This window comes from Orussus abietinus, unplaced genomic scaffold, assembly GCF_000612105.2.
Source record: "Orussus abietinus isolate OABI.00-Male unplaced genomic scaffold, Oabi_2.0 scaffold301, whole genome shotgun sequence".
NCBI classification, from domain to species: Eukaryota; Metazoa; Arthropoda; class Insecta; order Hymenoptera; family Orussidae; genus Orussus; species Orussus abietinus.
Genome location: NW_019394450.1, coordinates 14,990 through 33,987, shown reverse-complemented (window position 1 = coordinate 33,987; position 18,998 = coordinate 14,990). Strand labels below are relative to the sequence as shown.

Sequence of the window (18,998 nt, the reverse complement as noted above, 5' to 3'; positions counted from 1 at the left end):
ATTAACTTCACCAAATATTTTAGAGAAATACGACATGTTTAATCATGACATGTTTGAGTCAAATGAGAATCGAGATTGAAGGCTGTTATATTTTAATGGTAACGACTAATAATAAAAGTCATACGGCAATAAAACCAGCATAGTATCTAGCTATTTTTAAAGATTCACAAGTACCGCTTCAGTAATCAACAAGGCAATATAATAATTTTGGTATTGTGTCAAGAAAATTGTGTAGAAGAATATGAAACATAATTAACCAAAAGTGACTTGTCTAGAAATTTTATTCCTTTTTACTTAACTTTATTATTCTTTATAGTTTTTTTTACAAAGGACGAGTATTTACTTATCCTTTTATAATACTTATCCTTTTACAAAGGACAAGTATGCTCGCCTTGGAAAATTTGAAATATTCAAATAAGTTTCTGTTTCGCGGCACAAAATGGAGGAAGCTCTCTGATTGGTTGACTTGGTTTCGTGTATCGCTAATTGACGAATAGAATCGCTTCGTGTCGACTGTCTTCCAGATCTGTCAGTGGTTGCACATGGTGTTGCAAGTGACAGGAAGATTCTCCAGAAAGTCCCTAGGCCAATGTCAGCTGTACGGATGTCTAGTTAGGTTAGGTTCAAGTGTGCGATCGATTTCTAAGGGGATGAGCAGCGATGGGGTTATGTGGTCGAATTTAAATTGGTTGTCTAGTAACTTGTAAAATAGGAAAGAAATGGGTTTGTTGACTAATCCTAGAGCCGGAAATGGAAAAATTATTAAATTTTTAGTACAATGGGAGAAAGTTCTGTGCTTTTTCATGTACATAGGCGGTACAGTGTGGGTGATGCTTCTAGCCCTGCCTTCACTTAACGATAGTAAATATAATCTTTTCTATTCTTTATAGAATGCGATTCATTATTTATTTTAAATTACATTATGTAATTTAGTTGATATGCAAAGTCTTATCTCGATGTCATCATAATTTCATACACGTTTTCCTCTTACGTTAAATAGGTACTTACTTCTCGGAAAATGCTCTGCTACCTGGTTTGGTTACGAAAGAATCTAATTTAGAGAGGACAGCGGAGCAATTTCATCGAGAGTTAACCGAGGAGATGAAAAGGTATCCCGATGGAATGCCGTATGCCTGGATATGGGCGAAGCTCCATCAGCTCCATCTTGATGTGTACGAGCATAATTTTACGCTCAATTATCCATTCCGTGACCAGCAGGTAAATTATTAAAAAGTGCAACATGGGTGAATCCTAGTTTAATGAAAACTAGAAGCGGACTAAATGACGTTAATCCTTAAAGTTTACAGGACAAAATATTTATGGTATCGTCAGAGCTCCAAGAGGTGCTAGAACTGAAGCAATTGTCGTAAGCGTGCCTTATCGTCCCATAAATAGTGTTCACCAAACTACAGCACCTTCGATTGCATTGTTGTTAGCATTTGCAAAATTTTGTCGTAGTATGTATATCAGTGAAAAGTTATTTTCATGCTCTTTGTAATCATATCCATGAGTGGCCGATAATACCAAAGCATTACTTGTTATTTTTATTAGAGCAGAAGTATTGGGCCAAAGATATTATATTTCTTGTGACCGAACATGAACAATTGGGCATGCAAGCGTGGTTAGATGCATATCACGGGGTCACCAGTGGGCAGGAGGATGTACTAATAGCTGGTGACTTAATGGGAAGAGCCGGTGCCATTCAAGCAGCTATTAATTTAGAGTTACATGCTATGAGGATTGGATACATAGATATTAAGGTACATCAATTTATTCACTTATTCAATTTCACAAATTACGTAATAATTAACAAGCTGTTTAGGATTACATAATTCAATAGTATGTTGACTGTTAACATATTGCATACGGGTCACGAGATATCTCGTATATAGCAAACCAAACCTTGTGGCCGGGTTACGAGAATATCTCGTAACCCACAAGTTCAAAAATGCGCGGGCTCTGGAAGCGCATTGAACGAGCAGAGTGCCGTACGCAATGTGTTAGTGGCTACTAAAGAATGTAGCCAGATAACTAATTTATGTAACATTTAATTTTATGTCAGAGCACTTTTTACATGCTCATCTGGCTACATCTAATATAAGGAGACATATTGAATAATATTTTATCGGTATTTATAACACTGTAATTTGTGACAAGACTTTGTAATCCTATTTCAACAGATAGAGGGACTTAATGGACAGCTGCCAAATTTGGATCTTTTCAATTTAGCTCAAAAGATGGTTTCCAAAGAAAATATCCATAGATCTTTCCAACGTCGATTCGATGTAAATTATAAAAACAAATTTAAGAAATGGTGGTATCACTTTAATACGTTAATGTCAATGATTTTCACTCAAGCAACTGGAGTACCAACAGGCAATCACGGTCTATTCCACAGGTAATAACCATATATCATTGTGACTAATGACATACTTTCTAAATGATGCATTTTTTAAGGTTTGGAATCGAAGCTATTACTTTAGAAGGTTTCAAGAAAACAGACCGTGGTCGTGAAGCCAGTTTTTTCCAAGTAGGACGAGTCGTAGAAAGTATAGTTCGTTCGTTAAACAATTTACTAGAACGATTTCATCAATCGTTTTTCTTCTACTTGTTACCTTCAACTGATAGATATATTTCAATAGGTAAAGTAATCAATTATTAATAAATTCTAGTTTCAATTAAGTAACTGTATTTCATTAAAATTTTCTACCTACTTAACTATTAAAAGCATTAAAGTGGGGGCTTATTGATGAGTATGTAAAATGAGTTTCTTTAATCATAATACATTAGACAAATTCATATTATACTGCAATAATTAACGCGTATCAAATGAATCTAACTCCTGAATATAACTTGTGACTACTTCATTTCTAGGATTTTACATGCCACCTTTGGTTTCAATCATAGGATGCCTCTTTATAAAGGCATTTTGCTTGTGGTTGAAATTACAAACGCCTCCTTCGAAACGTGATGATAAGAAATGTGATGAAGAAGAACCGGTATGTCGATGCAGTATAAATACCTCTCATTGCTAAAATATCTACGCTCTTAATTAACTTCTCGAAATCCTTTTCCAGTAAAATGATTATTATTAAGCTTATAAACTTATTCCTCAGATTGAGTCATTCGACATTGGAGATATAGCATCCGAAATACTATGGGCTCATATTGCTGGTGTAGTTGTGATGTCATCTCCTAAATGGTTTACATCGGTTGGTTCCTATTTATGGGAATTACCGACAGAAAGTTCCATCTACTATGGCTTCATTATTATCACCATTTTATCACTGCTATGGCCTCTTTGTTTCAAACGGTAAAGTGCCACACATTTATTCTACACAACGTGCAGTTAAAAGTATTTTAATGATAAGTCGTTACATTCCGTAATATTCCATTATATCCTGTTGTATTTCATTGCAGGTCTAAGAAGTATGATAATGTAGCACTTGTTTGTATAATAGCATGGATAGAGTTAGCTACCGCGCTGATGTGCATTTCTATGCACAATTTTTCACTAGCATTACTGGCTGCTACCGTTTACGTTCCAGCAGCGTTAGTTATAGCATCGAAGTCAGTATTAAGAGTAAGGTAATTACATCGTGCGCAATTACTTTCATATAAATATACAGAGGTAGACGTGTATTTATACATTTCATTCCTTAGGTTACAGGGCTTCCTTTACATCTTGTGGGCTTTCTTACATCCCTTTGTGCTGGCATCCCTCGTCGTATTGGGATATACGTTTATTAACTTTCCAGGAGAGGGTGTGCTACCTCTGCTCTCAAGAGGAGTCCAAGCAACGAAGCAAGCATTTGTGTTCAGTATTATAGATTCTATGATTTACGGCAACTGGTTTTACAACGTAACAGTTGCCGTTATATTGCCTAACTGGCTATTATTATGGAATGTTATATGTAGCAAAGACATTGCCGACTCGTAACGACAAAGTGCCCGGCGTAAGGAAATAGGACGGAATAACCACGTTTTACCAAAACGTGCGAATTCAATTTCATTATTTTTACATGCTGGTCCAATTAAATAAAAAGCATTTCACATTTTTACAATGAAGCGTGAACCATCTACATTACGAATATCCAAAATATTTATTATCAGAGTAATATGGCATTGTTGCTCCTTAATCGTTCAAAAAGATAATCTATAAGAAACTCCATTGTATCATAAAAGCGGCTGATTGTGTACATTTTTTTACATCAAACAAACAAATAAAACGCATTCTCTATTATGCCTAATTATTAGCTTTTTTTTTACAGTTGCTCCCTATTCCTGCTATAATGCACTGCAACACTATCCTCATTAACAAAATAAAATGTTCTTACTTTGATCAGTACTTGCTAAAATCACAAATGTGTCAAAAGTGTTAAGTAGGTACTGATCAGAAATCTTTTGGAGACCTTTTGATTGCCAAAAAATGCACGAGAAAAACAGGAACTGGTCCGTATCGACGCATTTTTATGCCCCCCCCCCCCGCCTTTATTTTTTCCACATTTATCCCTGAAAATTCAAAGAATAACATTCACCATACATTAAACGGAATGTCTCACTTTCGTTTCGGTATGCTGTTTCCATTTCTTCGATGTTTTCTTACATACTACCATCAGATGTTCCTTCGGCTTCACTTTAGACTTTACATTAGACGTTTTACTGTTCTCCAATAAATTTATAGCACAACGAGCTTAGCTCATTGTTTTAAGCGACCCAATAAATAATTATTACGTNTTTCTTCGATGTTTTCTTACATACTACCATCAGATGTTCCTTCGGCTTCACTTTAGACTTTACATTAGACGTTTTACTGTTCTCCAATAAATTTATAGCACAACGAGCTTAGCTCATTGTTTTAAGCGACCCAATAAATAATTATTACGTGACATACGAACTTACACGTCCTACCGTGCTATAAGAAGTTGCACTTCAAAACGTTCTCCAAATGAGAGTTTTCGAAGTGATCACGAGGGATTCATAAACACTGCGTCATAACACGAAGCTTATCACTCGATAACCTATACCACTTAAATTGCTCAAGATTTATTTATCTGGCTTGAAACTTCGACAGCTTCCTAGGGCCCCCGCAAAGACCGAACGGAGGCATATCGAAATTCAGGACGTGCGATTCTCTCTTCTACTGAAAGAAAATTCCGAAACCCAACACGAAGCGAGACATTCCAAGAGTCGGTACGTAGCAAATGGTTTCCCCTCCCTGCGTTCGTCAATTCCGTTTAAACGTCAATTTTCTCCTATCGGCCGAGTCAGCCACTGGCAGGAAAATCATCAGAAACGATACGAGCATCGAACACCGACCATTGTGTTATTCTCGCGTCTTAAAATCGCCGCCTTCGCTCAGTGACTTCTCCACACAACGTCATATTACAGTAATAATTGAATAGTGATGTAGGAATGTTCGTCAATTTCACCAGATCGTACTTCTTCTTCACATCATCATCTAAGTGGATTAGCAGAATCTTTAGTTGTCAAAGAGTTGTCATCTAGACTCCTCAATGATTAGTGTGTGATGCTCGACCGATTCTTGTGGACATTATAGCACGTCACGGCATCTGTTAAATATTTAGTGATATGTTTCTTAATTTTAGTGGACTGTTCTTTTCCTTTGCAATATTCCTTAAGGTGATCTGACAGTGACATTTGAAGGATCAATCGTTCGTAAATCTTTTTCTCCTAATTGAGGGTACCAAATCCTTCCAAACTTTACCACGGGAATACGGAGACTCTAAGGAACGTCCCGATACCCATGAAATTTTATTTTTTCTAAAAATTGTTAGAAATCTATGAACTAATTTTTTTTTTTAATTGAAATTGTATGGGTGTCAGGATATTCGTTATAGCCTTCATATTCAAATTGTAAAGTTTGAAATGATTCGGCACATCCAGTTCGGAAAAAAGTTTCACTATCGGAACCTCTTCGACGCCACTTCCATCCCACCTTAAGCTAAATCGAGTGATTTTTAACCCATTCACTGCCAACTACGAGATATCTCGTAGTAAGCGTATGTACCATGACTGCCTCTAAATTTTCCTGGCAGTCAATGGGTTTAAAGTGTTAATAAACAGTCACCTCGGTAGTTCAAAGCAGTGTGTGGTCTTTAATTGATTCTTACGGACATCTTTGGTCGAGAGATCGCGATAGTGGATGGACTGGAAATCGCGATGGATGATTAATTTGTTTACCTTAATAAAAATACATTTATCTAAGAGAGTAACAGTCAAACGTTTAGTTCCTTAAATTCATTAGAATGAAGATCTCTACCAAATTTGATTGACCACCCTAAGAAAAGAAAGCGGTATATATTACCACTATAGTGGTAAAATAAAAGTCAGTTCCTACAAATGATGATATACAACTATTGAAAGAAAGAATAATTTTATGAATTGTATTCTTTCTTTATAGAGTTGTATCCTCTCCTTCTATAGTTATATACCATACACCTTGAAGGGATATGGAAATAATTATAGAAAACTTAATGGAAATTTTTTCGATGAGAAAATTTACAGTGCAGTTCACGTAACAATGTTTAATCGCGATGTTATGCGTAATTCGCATTCGTTATGACATAAACTGTAGTTTACGTCAACTTCTGATGTTTTTATATACTTTTACTATATAAAACGTTATTTCATTCATTTAAAACAAAATGAAATTTTTTCCCGACGAACCTTATTTCTGCTTTCTACGTTAATAATTAAATACGTTTTTCTTTAATTGAAAAGCATCTCTGCACTTTCTTACAATTGTTAATAAGCACATTTTCGATATTGTGCAACGAGTGAATTTCAGATTACACTGAAAATAAGGAATCAAGTGTCGGATGTGAAGTGTAAATTGATAAGAGTTTCGTGAAACAAAAAAAAAATAACAAGCGTGTTTAGAATTACGAAAGTGACCTGATAAACATTTTTCTAGAATCAAAGACTAATTTCTAGAAAGCATCTGTGTTGAAATAAACTCAAGTTTCCCTTGGCGATTTTCTCGCAAATAGCATTTACCTAAATTTAATAGTGAGTCAGTTGACGCAATTAAACGGACGTAACATCCAATTATTCCTCCACCTTGTAATTACTGCATAACTACACGATTCAGTGATTTTACATAAAATTCCACGGTAAAGGAATGTTTACATAACTTCTGTGATAATTCATTTTTATTCCCATTACCTGCTCAAGATCACTGAAATATTGTAAATAAAATCGCTGTTAATACTAGACCTGTTAGGGCATATGCAATTTATGATGGCGCCACAGATATAATTATAATGCATTTAAAATCATAAAATATGTATACGTAGATTTCTATATGAGGTCATTGAAAACCGCAATCATGGTGTACCTTACATAACGCTGTAGTGGAGTCTAGCAAACACGCGATGCGATAAATTCATAAGACTTAGTGTCGTATAAAGCATAAAATACGTTTCATTCACATTTTCCTATTTTTCACAAGACCCAAAGAATAATTTGAATAATATCCACCTTCCACCTTGTGTTTCAAATAGCATTATTATAAATCGGTGAAGAAAAATGGAGCATGTCGTGGAAAACGGAGTCGATAATTCCGATAAGAGAACTGCCAAGACGCTCGTCTTTTACGTCAACGGAAAAGAGGTACGAATGCCTTAAAACGTAACTGAATAAATACGTGCAATTTTTCTATTTATTATTTCATTTATCGTTTATTATTTGTTATTAGGTAGTTGATCACGCGGTAGACCCGGAATGGACTCTACTGTATTATCTTCGCAACAAACGTATCCTTTCGAATGCAATCCCTCTGCAAACACTCACAATCAGTAAGATACGGATGATAAGACCTTTTACAAGATCCATCAGAATGGTATACAAATAATAAATCCTCCGCTCGTAATATGAAAGAAATGAAGTCTTGATGGAATGTTTCTCATTATCTAACAAAATTTAGACGAATAAGTACATTCGATAATGCATCAGTGTGACGAAACACTAATTTTACGGAAACATTCCATTGTAATAAGAGCCTCTCTAGTAGATCATAATGTAATCGGCGTTGATTTTTATTTAAAAAGTGAAACACATCGCCTAGTACCCTTGTAGTATAGTAAAACTAGTATAGTAAAACGACGTCATAGTTAACTTTATACGCGATTTATGACTATACAATCAATTGATACATTATGTTCACTTAACGATCAAAATACAGTACACTTATGTGGTACAAAGCTCGGATGTGCAGAAGGTGGTTGCGGTGCATGTACCATTATGGTCTCCAAATGCGACCGAAATACTGGCAAAATAAGGTACCGACAGTTTAAAATGTACTCTTAAGGGGATGTGAAAGCGGCATCCGAAAGCTCAATTGTTCATAAAACTTTTCTACGAACTGGGTGTCTCAAATCGTTTCATACTTTAAAACGTGAATATGGAGATCCTAAGGTAGGTCCTGAAACTCGCGAAATTTCATTCTTTATAAAGTATTTTTAAAATACCTATAAACAAACTAGAAAAGAATTGAAATTTCATGCGCTTCAGGACCTTCCTTATAGTCTCCCTATTCACGTTGTAAAGTTTCAAACGTTTTATAAGCAAAACCTCTTCGACGCCACTTTCACATCACCTTAAATCCATCCGTCATGTACTGGACGCGTGCTGGAACATACAGTCATTAAATATCATTTATAGCCACTTGGCAGTGAATGCATGTCTGATGCCGGTTTGCGCAATGCACGGGCTCGCGGTAACTACGGTAGAAGGAATAGGAAGCACAAGAACGAAGCTTCATCCTGTTCAAGAAAGGATAGCAAAAGCTCACGGGTCCCAATGTGGCTTTTGCACCCCCGGAATCGTAATGTCAATGTATGCATTACTTCGGAGCATACCAAAGCCTACGATGGAAAATTTGGAGATCGCCTTCCAAGGTATCCACCCTGTAACCAGACATATTAGTACAAATTCCGCCCTACTTGTGTTACGAGACGGTGATAATGTTTAATCGTCATGTTCTCAGGTAATTTGTGCAGGTGCACAGGGTACAGACCAATTATAGAAGGGTTCAAAACGTTCACGGAAGAATGGGAACAGTCCCAAATTTCCTCTAGGATAGCAAACGAGGACTCGGGTGGAAATGCGAAAACGTGTGGATTAGGTGCTGCATGTTGCAGGAACACTTCCACGGCGGAAAAAATTAATTCACTCAGTTCGAGGGATTCCAAGCCGTATGTTGTAATTTGAACATTCTAATTACATCCAGATGGAATATAAATTAAATGAGTATGCCCGTGTTTGACATTATTTTCTGTTATGTTTAGGATACCAAACGGAAATTCATGCAAAGATCTGGAGACGGGTGGATTAGGTGACGCGTGCTGCAAAAAAGCTTTACTCGCAACTACGTCATCTAATTCTGAGGAGTCTAATTTGTACGACAGATTGTGACCATCTGTTTCTCTATTCGATTGTAATATGATATACGTGATTACATTTGCGTATTATCATTTTTTTTTAGGATTCCAAATGGAATAGCTTGCAAAGATGCAAAGTCGTGCAGATCAGGTGATGCTTGTTGCAAAAGAAGCTTCACGTCAGAGAATACCAAGGCATTCAATTCCAATGAATCTAAACCGTAAGTTTTTTATCAAACATTTGTCTTACTCAATGAAATAATAATCTGAAAGTAAAATCTCTTCCACTTGCCGAAAATCGTTTCGTACGGTTTATAGGATTCCAAATGGACACATTGGCGAAGAGTTCGAAAAGACAACTAGAATGGGAGAGAATGTTAAAAAAGCCTTCACTTCGGAACCGGATGAAGTATTTAACCCGAATGAATTTCGACCATATGATCCATCTCAAGAACCGATCTTTCCTCCTAAATTAAGTGTAAGTGAAGTTCCTGCAACATTACACAGTCTAATTGCGACAGCAAGGAACGCAACGCAATAAATTGCGCATTCATTAAGAATGATATTAAGAGAAAGGTTTGCGCTTTCAGATATCCTCGGAATTGGATGAACAGTACTTAGAGTTTAAAGGGAAAAATGTCACTTGGTACAGGCCTACTGATATGCATCAATTACTTGTTCTTAAGCATCGTCACCACAATGCAAAGATCATCGTCGGTAATACTGAAGTTGGTAAGTCACGAGAATCTCGTTATAATGAATTCAGAACTTTCAAAGCAGTCATTTTAAAATGAATAAAATATTACGACGATGGAATAATCACCTTATCGATTATCCTCTAGGAGTCGAAGTGAAATTCAAACACTTTTTATATCCCGTACTGATACAACCAACGCAAGTGAAGGAAATGCGCGAAATTTCCGAAACCCCCGATAAACTGATAGTGGGAGCTAGCGTTACTTTAATGGAAATGGAAGAAGCTCTCAGAATCCGAATAAAAACCGAAGCTGGTAATTATAAATACGTTTAAATAATCCAAACTGTTGGTCGCTATTCGCACCGAAATATGTACAATACTGTCACTACGTGTTTCAGAATTTAGAACGAGAATTTTTAACGAAATTGTTAATATGCTGCACTGGTTCGCTGGAAAGCAAGTACGAAATGTCGCGGTAAGACATACTTAAACAATGAATAAGTAAATCTTATGGAGACTTCATAAGTGATTCTATAAGTACATATGTTACTTAGAATAATCCCATGTTCTTATCTATAGGCTGTCGGTGGAAACATAATGACTGGGAGTCCCATATCGGATTTAAATCCCGTATTCATGGCCGCAGGTGTAACATTAAATTTACGCAGTCTAACTAGAGGGAACCGATCTGTACCGATGGATCATACATTCTTCGTGGGTTATCGAAGGAACGTTGTTTCACCTGATGAAATATTAGTATCCATCGAAATTCCGTTCACAGTCGAGGTACAGGACGATTTAACCCATTTGCATCATAAGGAAGTATAAAAAAGAGGGTCCTTATCACCAAATTTCAGGCTTAATGATAGTGACAAGTAAAATTGAGCGTATACATACGCTCCGGTGATAGTGACCAAGAAAACTGAACGTACACGAGTATATATGCTAATGATGTAAATGGGTTAATGCACGCTATTGAAAACGTCAAATCGAAAATCCCCGATACAACATATTTTATAATATATTTTATTATCCAATACAGGGCCAATATTTCGCTGCATACAAGCAAGCCAAAAGGCGAGATGACGATATTGCCATTGTAAATTTAGCTTTGAACGTATTTTTCAAACCAAAAACAAATACTGTCCAAGATGTGCACATGGCATTTGGTGGGATGGCACCTGTTACTACACTGGCGAGGAAAACGCGCGAGACCATTATCGGAAAGTGTGTAGATCATATGAATTGTTTAAATATTCCCTAGTATTTATGACAGATTGTTCAATCCTACTTGAACTTTCCAGAAAGTGGGACTATGGTCTGCTAGAAACGGTTTATGACTCCTTATTGAAGGAACTTCCCTTATCAGGTGATGCACCTGGTGGTATGATTCTATATCGACGTTCTCTCACTCTCAGGTAATAAAAATTTAATTAAACATTTGGTAAAACTGGGGTCCAGGGGACTTCTGACAACCTCGACATATTTTATGAAGGTTGTTTGTTACAAAATTACAAAAATAATTGTTATGTTAGGGTGTCGGATAAGTCCGTTCGCTTTTTCCGCCGTTCGCGAACGGACTTATCAGGCAACCTAATAATCTGAATGTACGTTTTCGACACTTGATACATGACATAAACTCAGCACCTGGTACATACGTATTATATGCAAATATGTCTACACTTGCCGTTCTATTTTGACCTTCCTTGCCGTGATTCTATCATCAGATTGTTGTGTAATGAGTCATTTACCAACGCTTTCTTCGGAACAATAAATCCCATGTATCCGTTAGAACATAATTAGAAAAGTATATATTATTAAGTGAATTACAAATTTGGTATATTGTTAATTGCTGGCCGGCCGCCATACGACGACATGATTCGACGTATTAACCTTACATAAGAAAAATCAACCCAGATTAAATCAGTCTAAAAAAAATTGAGAACTAACCCCTTGCGCTTCGATTTAATTATGAAAAATATTGCGATAAAGCACCATTTAATTTAAGTTAGCTGCTGTTAACTGCATAATATAATGGCGCAGTTGGTCATTAAAACCTTATAATGAGTCTAGCTCGTCATTGTAGCGCAAGGGGTTAACATATGTTTAACTTTATATACTGTATTTCTAATGTTTATAAATATTTAATTTGAATTAATTTCAGTTAGATTAGGTCACTAGTTCCAATCCAACTATTGTTAACTACAGCCAAGTGGTTATTCACTAAAGAAATAATTGATTTTAATATTCGAAAGCGCATAGAAATCAGTTTTAAATCGCAAGCAGAAATCACTGAAAATTGTTGGAAATCACATTATCACAATTTTAAGGCCGAACGTCACTTACTACTGAATCGCATTGTTGTTTCATTACATGAAATCAAAATCGGTCGTCATATTGTGATACGCAACTATTTTGTAATATCGGAGGGAAAGAGAGAAAGAGAGCGTCTCTTGTTTTCTATCTCTTAATCTTTCTGCCGACACAGTCAAATCATTATTAGGAGTCTATATAATAACCTAAACCTCAGTTTTACCAAATCTATTTTATTCTATTATTATTAAATATCGACAAAATACGTTTTCTAATTATTTGCGCAGCTTATTCTTCAAAGGATTTATTCGTATTACGAAACAGCTTTTGAATGACGTACCTAGAATTATTCCTTTGCCTAAGGAATTAGAAACGGCAGGGGAAGGTTTCCATTACCAGCCTCCAAAAAGCTCCCAATACTTCCAAGTGGTAAGGTTCTAAATTAAACATTTAATTAATCTAATGCGTTAAGAATAAGTAAATTTAATGCATATAGAAGAATATAGGTAAATGAAACGCGCACGCTGTAGATTAAACATTCTCTACTATACTCAAAACGCAGACAAAATAAATGGTAATATATGACACTGAAATGTTCAAGCGTAACTAATCAAATTCTAGTAACGCAAAGCAAACTTAAGGTGAGATGAAAGTGGGATATGAGGAGTCCATAGTTTATAACCGTTTTCTCTTAATAGAATGGACCGAATCGTATGAAATTATCGATTTATCGTATTAACTAACGAATATGGAGGCCCTAAGTAAAGTTTTGACCCCCATAAAATTTCATTTTTTAAATACAAAATTAAGGAAATATTTATAACAGTTTTTAAAATTAAATTTGAGTGTCGGGACCTTTCTTGGGACCTTCATTTGCACGTGGTAAAAACTTAAACGATTCGGTACACCTAGTACAGACTACACCTAGTACGTTTCATACAAACGAGACCCCTTAGACGCTACTTTCATATCACCTTAAAGATTGAACATTTCAATATTTAAAGGTGTCAGAAGATCAAGATCTAAAAGATTTGATCGGTAGACCGATATTTAATCGGTAAAACTCTATCGATTCGGTACACCTAATACAGAGAAAAATTTCATACAAACCAAACCCCTTAGACACCACTTTCATATCACCTTAAAGATTGAACGTTTCAATATTTAAAGGTTTCAGAAGATCAAGATCCAAAAGATTTGATCGGTAGAACGATAGTCCACGCAAGCGCCTATAAGCAAGTCACCGGCGAGGCAGTATATTGCGACGACATCCCACACGTCGTCGGTGAATTATATCTAGCATTAGTTTTATCCACGCGAGCACACGCCAAGATTATAAAAATCGACCCATCTAAAGCTTTGGCCCTCGAAGGGGTAGTGGCATTTTTCGACGCGAAGGATGTACCAAAAGACAAAATGATGGTCGGTCCTGTGGCTCACGACGAGCCGGTATTCTATTCGGACAAGGTACCAAAGCAAATGCCATAATTCCTATAACAGAACTTCGTATCTCTTGTAACGTTCAAGTGAGTTCAATCCTTTTTAACGTCGAACTTCTAGGTCACCAGCCACGGGCAGAATATTGGAGCGATCGTAGCCGTGGATCAAGTCACCGCCCAAAAAGCGGCGAGAATGGTCCACGTCGAATACGAAGACATATCTCCTATAATCATTTCGATAGAGGTGGTACTCTTTTAAACAATTGTTTAATGTAACAGCTTGTAAGACCCAGTGACATCTATCGTGTTCCCGTTTCTTCAGGACGCCATTAAGGAGAACTCTTTCTTCCCCGGATGCCCTGTTCGGATAGTCAAAGGCGATGCAGAAAAGGCGTTCAAGGAATGCGATCATATAATAGAAAAGGAAGTGCGAATGGGGGGACAGGAACATTTTTACCTAGAGACTCATGCCTCGATTGCCGTCCCGAAGGAAGAACACGAAATTGAATTGACCTGCTCGACTCAACATCCTAGCGAAGTCCAAAAATTGGTAGCCTATGTCCTCGACGTGCCGATTAATAGGATTAACGTTCGCGTTAAACGATTAGGTGGTGGTTTCGGAGGGAAAGAATCCCGAGGAATTTTGATTGCATTGCCAGTGGCTATAGCCGCACATAGGTAAGCGAATTTAATGGCTATAGTAAGTATATTCAACAATTGTTTAATGTTATTCACGCCTTAACTGCTTTTTTAACACGTTGGCCGCCAAAGTGGCCAACGTGTTAATCGACGTCGGTAAATCATTCAGAAAGGAATATGAATTTATTTCCTTACGTACCTTCGATATTAACAGCATGTACGGAATAATTGCGTTTTAGCCTGCACATTGTTTATGATGTACCCCTTAAATGGGAATTATCCACGAAGAGAGTCAACGTCATTCAGAGGGAATCATATTATTGATCACCTGGTACCACAGAATTTAATTGAAATATAATCGTAATTATATTCATCATTTAATGAGGATATTTTATATATCTTTGTAAAATTATTACTGCAGATTGCGCAGACCAGTCCGTTGTATGTTGGACAGAGACGAGGACATGATGATCTCTGGTACCAGGCATCCATTTATGTTTAAATATAAAGCAGGTTTCAACAATGACGGTCGTATCCAAGTAGTTGAAATACATATTTACAATAATGCAGGATATTCCCTCGACCTTTCGCGATCGGTGAGTAGCGAACATCTTCGATGAACATTAAAACTGACGATAAACTCATTATAACGTTACATAAAATTAATCAATTACATGCAGGTGTTGGAACGTGCCATGTTTCACTTTGAAAACGCTTACAAAGTGCCCGTGTCCAACGTTTACGGTTACATGTGTAAAACTAATTTACCATCGAATACTGCATTTCGGGGTTTTGGCGGACCTCAAGGAATGTTCGCGGCTGAGAATATCGTTCACGATATAGCTGATTACCTCAACATGGACGTAACAAAGGTACCAATTAAGATAACTTGAAACGTCATGACTTCTCACATTAAACTGTAAACATAAATGACTGTAACGAGAACATGTTACAGGTATCTGAATTAAATCTGTACAAAGAGGGTGATTTGACCCATTACAATCAAAAGCTCGAACACTGTACATTGGAGCGTTGTTGGAAGCAATGTCTTGTTTCCTCGAATTACGAGGAAAGATTAGCCAATATTCGCCGCTTCAATAAGTAAGTACACTACAACTGGTTTTAGACGATACAGAGAGTACTTGTTATCTAAGGTAGAGCGAAACCGTCGAGAAATTTGATCGACGTCGGTAAACAAGATTCTTCTCAATACCTACGTTGCCGACATTCGTATTTATATCGATAGCTGTGTCGAATTATGTTGGGTATTGTACTAAATGACATACTCCATATGTCGTTTCCATACAATATTTATAAAGAAATCGAAGTAAAACTCCAGAAATCTCTCGGATTCTCGGTTTTTGATGCCCCAATTGACTGTAGACTGCCACCCTGTGCCATCTGTGATTTTAGTTTCAACTAAATTTTCTCTCCGAGACCTCGTGTTACCTTCGATTTAGCACAGAAGGGCATGAGACACTTTTTTACATTTATCCCGTTCAAATGCGAGTTTGTCCATTACCAGAGTCTTCTACATTGTTTAACAATTGTCCTGACACCTTCGTTTCTTATATCAGAGCCTTCAATACTTGTATATCGATCGAAATATGAGAGCTCGACGCCGTTTTAGTTCTGGTCTAGGCTAAGTTAACCAATCTTTTTTTCGAAAATCCAAATTTATAAAGTGTCAGGACAATTTTTAAGTGACATGTCAGTGTCGAACAGTTCGATCCAATACTCTTAAAAAAGAAGTGTCTTATTCGAGTCGACTGATTCGAGAGGGGTTTCACTTCATCTTAGTTGTAATATACTATGTACTGACAGCATAACACTATTTCCAGAGAGCATAGATACCGGAAAAGAGGCATAGCAATTGTTCCAACAAAATTCGGCATTGCGTTCACCGCTTTATTCCTAAATCAAGCCGGAGCACTCGTCCACATATACACCGATGGTTCGGTATTAATTAGTCACGGCGGCACCGAAATGGGCCAAGGCTTGCACACAAAGATGATTCAAGTAACGTATAGTGTCATTTATATGTACTTATTAATATTTCAAAATAATTTATTCGCCATCTTTCAAGGTCGCGAGCAGAATCCTAAGAGTTGATCCTAACAAAATCCATATCAGTGAGACTGCAACTGATAAAGTTCCAAACACATCAGCAACAGCTGCGAGTGCTGGTTCCGATCTGAACGGCATGGCTGTAATGGTAATCCTACAAAGTCTATTCAGTTTTTTTTTTTTTTATATGAAAGTGAATTATACGCGACATGTTCTTTTCCGGTTATATAGAATGCATGCAACACAATAATGGATCGCATAAAACATATCGTCGATAGCAATCCGAAGGGCAAATGGGAAGAATGGATATCGAAGGCATATTTCGAAAGAATCAGTCTCTCCGCTACCGGATATTACCGAACTCCAGATATAGGATACTCTTTTGATACCAATTCGGGAAAGCCATTCAATTACTTCACATATGGAGTGGCATGTACGGAAGTGGAAATTGATTGTCTTACCGGAGATCACGAGGTAAACTCGCAATTTATCTCTATTATAATNATATATAATGTAATAATACCGCATGATAATTGATTATTGCCATTATATATCCACCAAACACAGCTCCATAACAGCAACATAACATTGTTATAAAACGAATTATGTAACATACACATTACATATCGGTAACACGTTACATTTTTTAATGTATAACTGTTATATAATTGTTATGCACAGGCATATCATGATATAATAGTTATAGAATTAAGGTAGTCTCGTATTATAACATTACCATATTACCATTAATACTACAACAATAGATAATTTAATGATACAGTACAATATTTGTCAATAACTCAATTATCCATTTATGTACATGCGTAATCCATTTCACAGGTCTTGAGAACGGATATTGTCATGGATTTGGGGGAAAGTCTGAATCCTGCAATAGACATTGGACAAGTGGAGGGCGGCTTCATTCAAGGATATGGTCTTTTTACATTAGAGGAACTGATATACTCTCCAACTGGGATTCTTTACAGTCGTGGTCCTGGGGCATATAAATTGCCTGGTTTTACGGATATACCTCAAGAATTTAACGTCTCGCTTTTAAAGGGGGCTCCTAATCCAAGGGCTGTTTACTCGTCAAAGGTACCGACAACCAATACAAGATAGTATTTGATAGAGCGTCCTCATGTCGGGTAAACAATATGTATCTAATAATCTGTTAATTTTAGGCCGTCGGAGAACCGCCTCTCTTTTTAGCTTCCTCTGCTTTCTTCGCCATAAAACAGGCGATTAAAGCTGCTCGTGAGGAAATGAAGGTTACGAAAAACTTTAGATTGGATTCACCAGCTACGGCAGCTCGTATCCGAATGGCGTGTGTTGACGATTTAACCCTGAAGGTAATATCAATTAGTACAAAATTTGCAATTACACCAATGCATTTAACATATTATCATTCGTTTCGTCAATTTTCAGCTCGGCGAAGGGGATGGAAAGCGACCATGGAATATTGTACCATAAATTTTATATAGGAGTTCGCGAGTATAATTGCAAACGACATTACGCGATTTCCGCATATTTAATTATTCCTCGCATGCAAATCTGTATTTATCCTTAGTGAGCTAAAACGTGCGTACCTTCTCTTCCTGAATTAATTGTAATTCGTTAAACATGTTATATGATATAAGAACGCGACCAGCTTTTAATTGTACAATACGTAATATCCAACTAATATTAACAAAGTGTGACTTAAACATTCCATAGTTAGTACAGTATAATCCATGAATATAGGTAAGAAATTGTGTTGATTTTACTTGTATCATGTATAAGAGATAGTCTAAAGCATATTAATGACCTGTTTAAATCGCGAAAGTTAATAAAATAATTTCATAGTCTGTACACTCACTCGCTGACAGTTTAATATACACTGACAAAAAACTGATATTTAATATTGATTGCTACTAATGGCTGTCTTAAACAAAAGAAAGCGATTAATGGCGATGAACATAAACGTACAACTATAGTAGTTGATGTCATAAAGTATAAATAAAGAGAAGAACGATTAACACTTTTAAAGCAATTATTCAGGACTACATTTCATTACTATACATTGATTAGTATTAGTCTCTCTTAAACAAAGGGAAGTAACGAATAACCATGGAAATTCGATTATGACTATAGAAGTCAATGCCGCAAAGCAAAAAAGGAAAAAAGACGAAACTCTGACAGCAGTGTTAGTAAAACGTTAAATCCAATCCCCTGTGTAATAGTATGGTTGACTGTTTAAGCTTAAAAAACTGATTTACTGGGAGAGTTCATCGGAACAATTTGGTCATGATTAAAAGTGAAGTCTCCAGATTTTGACGCTGTCAAAATGCCATTAATCACCACCTTCTGTTAATAAAAAATCGATTACAAGCGAGCTATTTCGAGATTTTGTGTATACTGTATAAATTTCCCTCTTCCCCATTTGTTTACAAAAATAAGTTC

At 36.4% G+C, this 18,998-nt stretch overlaps 2 protein-coding genes across 4 annotated transcripts; both read left to right on the top strand.

Annotated features, from left to right (window-relative positions):
* The first annotated feature begins 628 nt into the window (after positions 1–628).
* On the top strand, positions 629–4,250 carry LOC105702748 (glycosylphosphatidylinositol anchor attachment 1 protein). The gene is made up of 10 exons (XM_012430564.1): positions 629–861; positions 1,001–1,218; positions 1,301–1,457; positions 1,552–1,760; positions 2,181–2,398; positions 2,458–2,642; positions 2,875–2,999; positions 3,117–3,313; positions 3,421–3,588; positions 3,664–4,250. Exons 1-10 carry the CDS (start codon positions 720–722, stop codon positions 3,938–3,940), a joined length of 1,896 nt encoding a protein of 631 aa, XP_012285987.1. The 5' UTR covers positions 629–719; the 3' UTR covers positions 3,941–4,250.
* Positions 4,251–4,755: 505 nt separating this feature from the next.
* Positions 4,756–18,588, top strand: LOC105702746 (xanthine dehydrogenase). Of its 3 annotated transcripts, none has more exons than XM_012430560.2 (28): positions 4,756–5,193; positions 7,527–7,635; positions 7,721–7,778; positions 8,207–8,303; positions 8,686–8,921; positions 9,011–9,218; positions 9,312–9,422; positions 9,509–9,625; positions 9,723–9,882; positions 9,995–10,136; positions 10,247–10,414; positions 10,500–10,576; positions 10,681–10,887; positions 11,144–11,328; positions 11,406–11,519; positions 12,702–12,843; positions 13,585–13,881; positions 13,975–14,097; positions 14,176–14,531; positions 14,914–15,088; positions 15,173–15,364; positions 15,448–15,593; positions 16,334–16,511; positions 16,579–16,707; positions 16,791–17,033; positions 17,400–17,654; positions 17,741–17,908; positions 17,985–18,588. In XM_012430560.2, exons 2-28 carry the CDS (start codon positions 7,552–7,554, stop codon positions 18,027–18,029), a joined length of 4,413 nt encoding a protein of 1,470 aa, XP_012285983.1. In that variant the 5' UTR covers positions 4,756–5,193; positions 7,527–7,551; the 3' UTR covers positions 18,030–18,588. The 3 variants fall into 3 exon arrangements, with proteins under 3 accessions (XP_012285983.1, XP_012285984.1, XP_012285985.1); XM_012430561.2 differs by lacking the exon at positions 4,756–5,193 and adding an exon at positions 5,271–5,390; XM_012430562.2 differs by lacking the exon at positions 4,756–5,193 and adding an exon at positions 5,422–5,643.
* Positions 18,589–18,998: the final 410 nt, after the last annotated feature.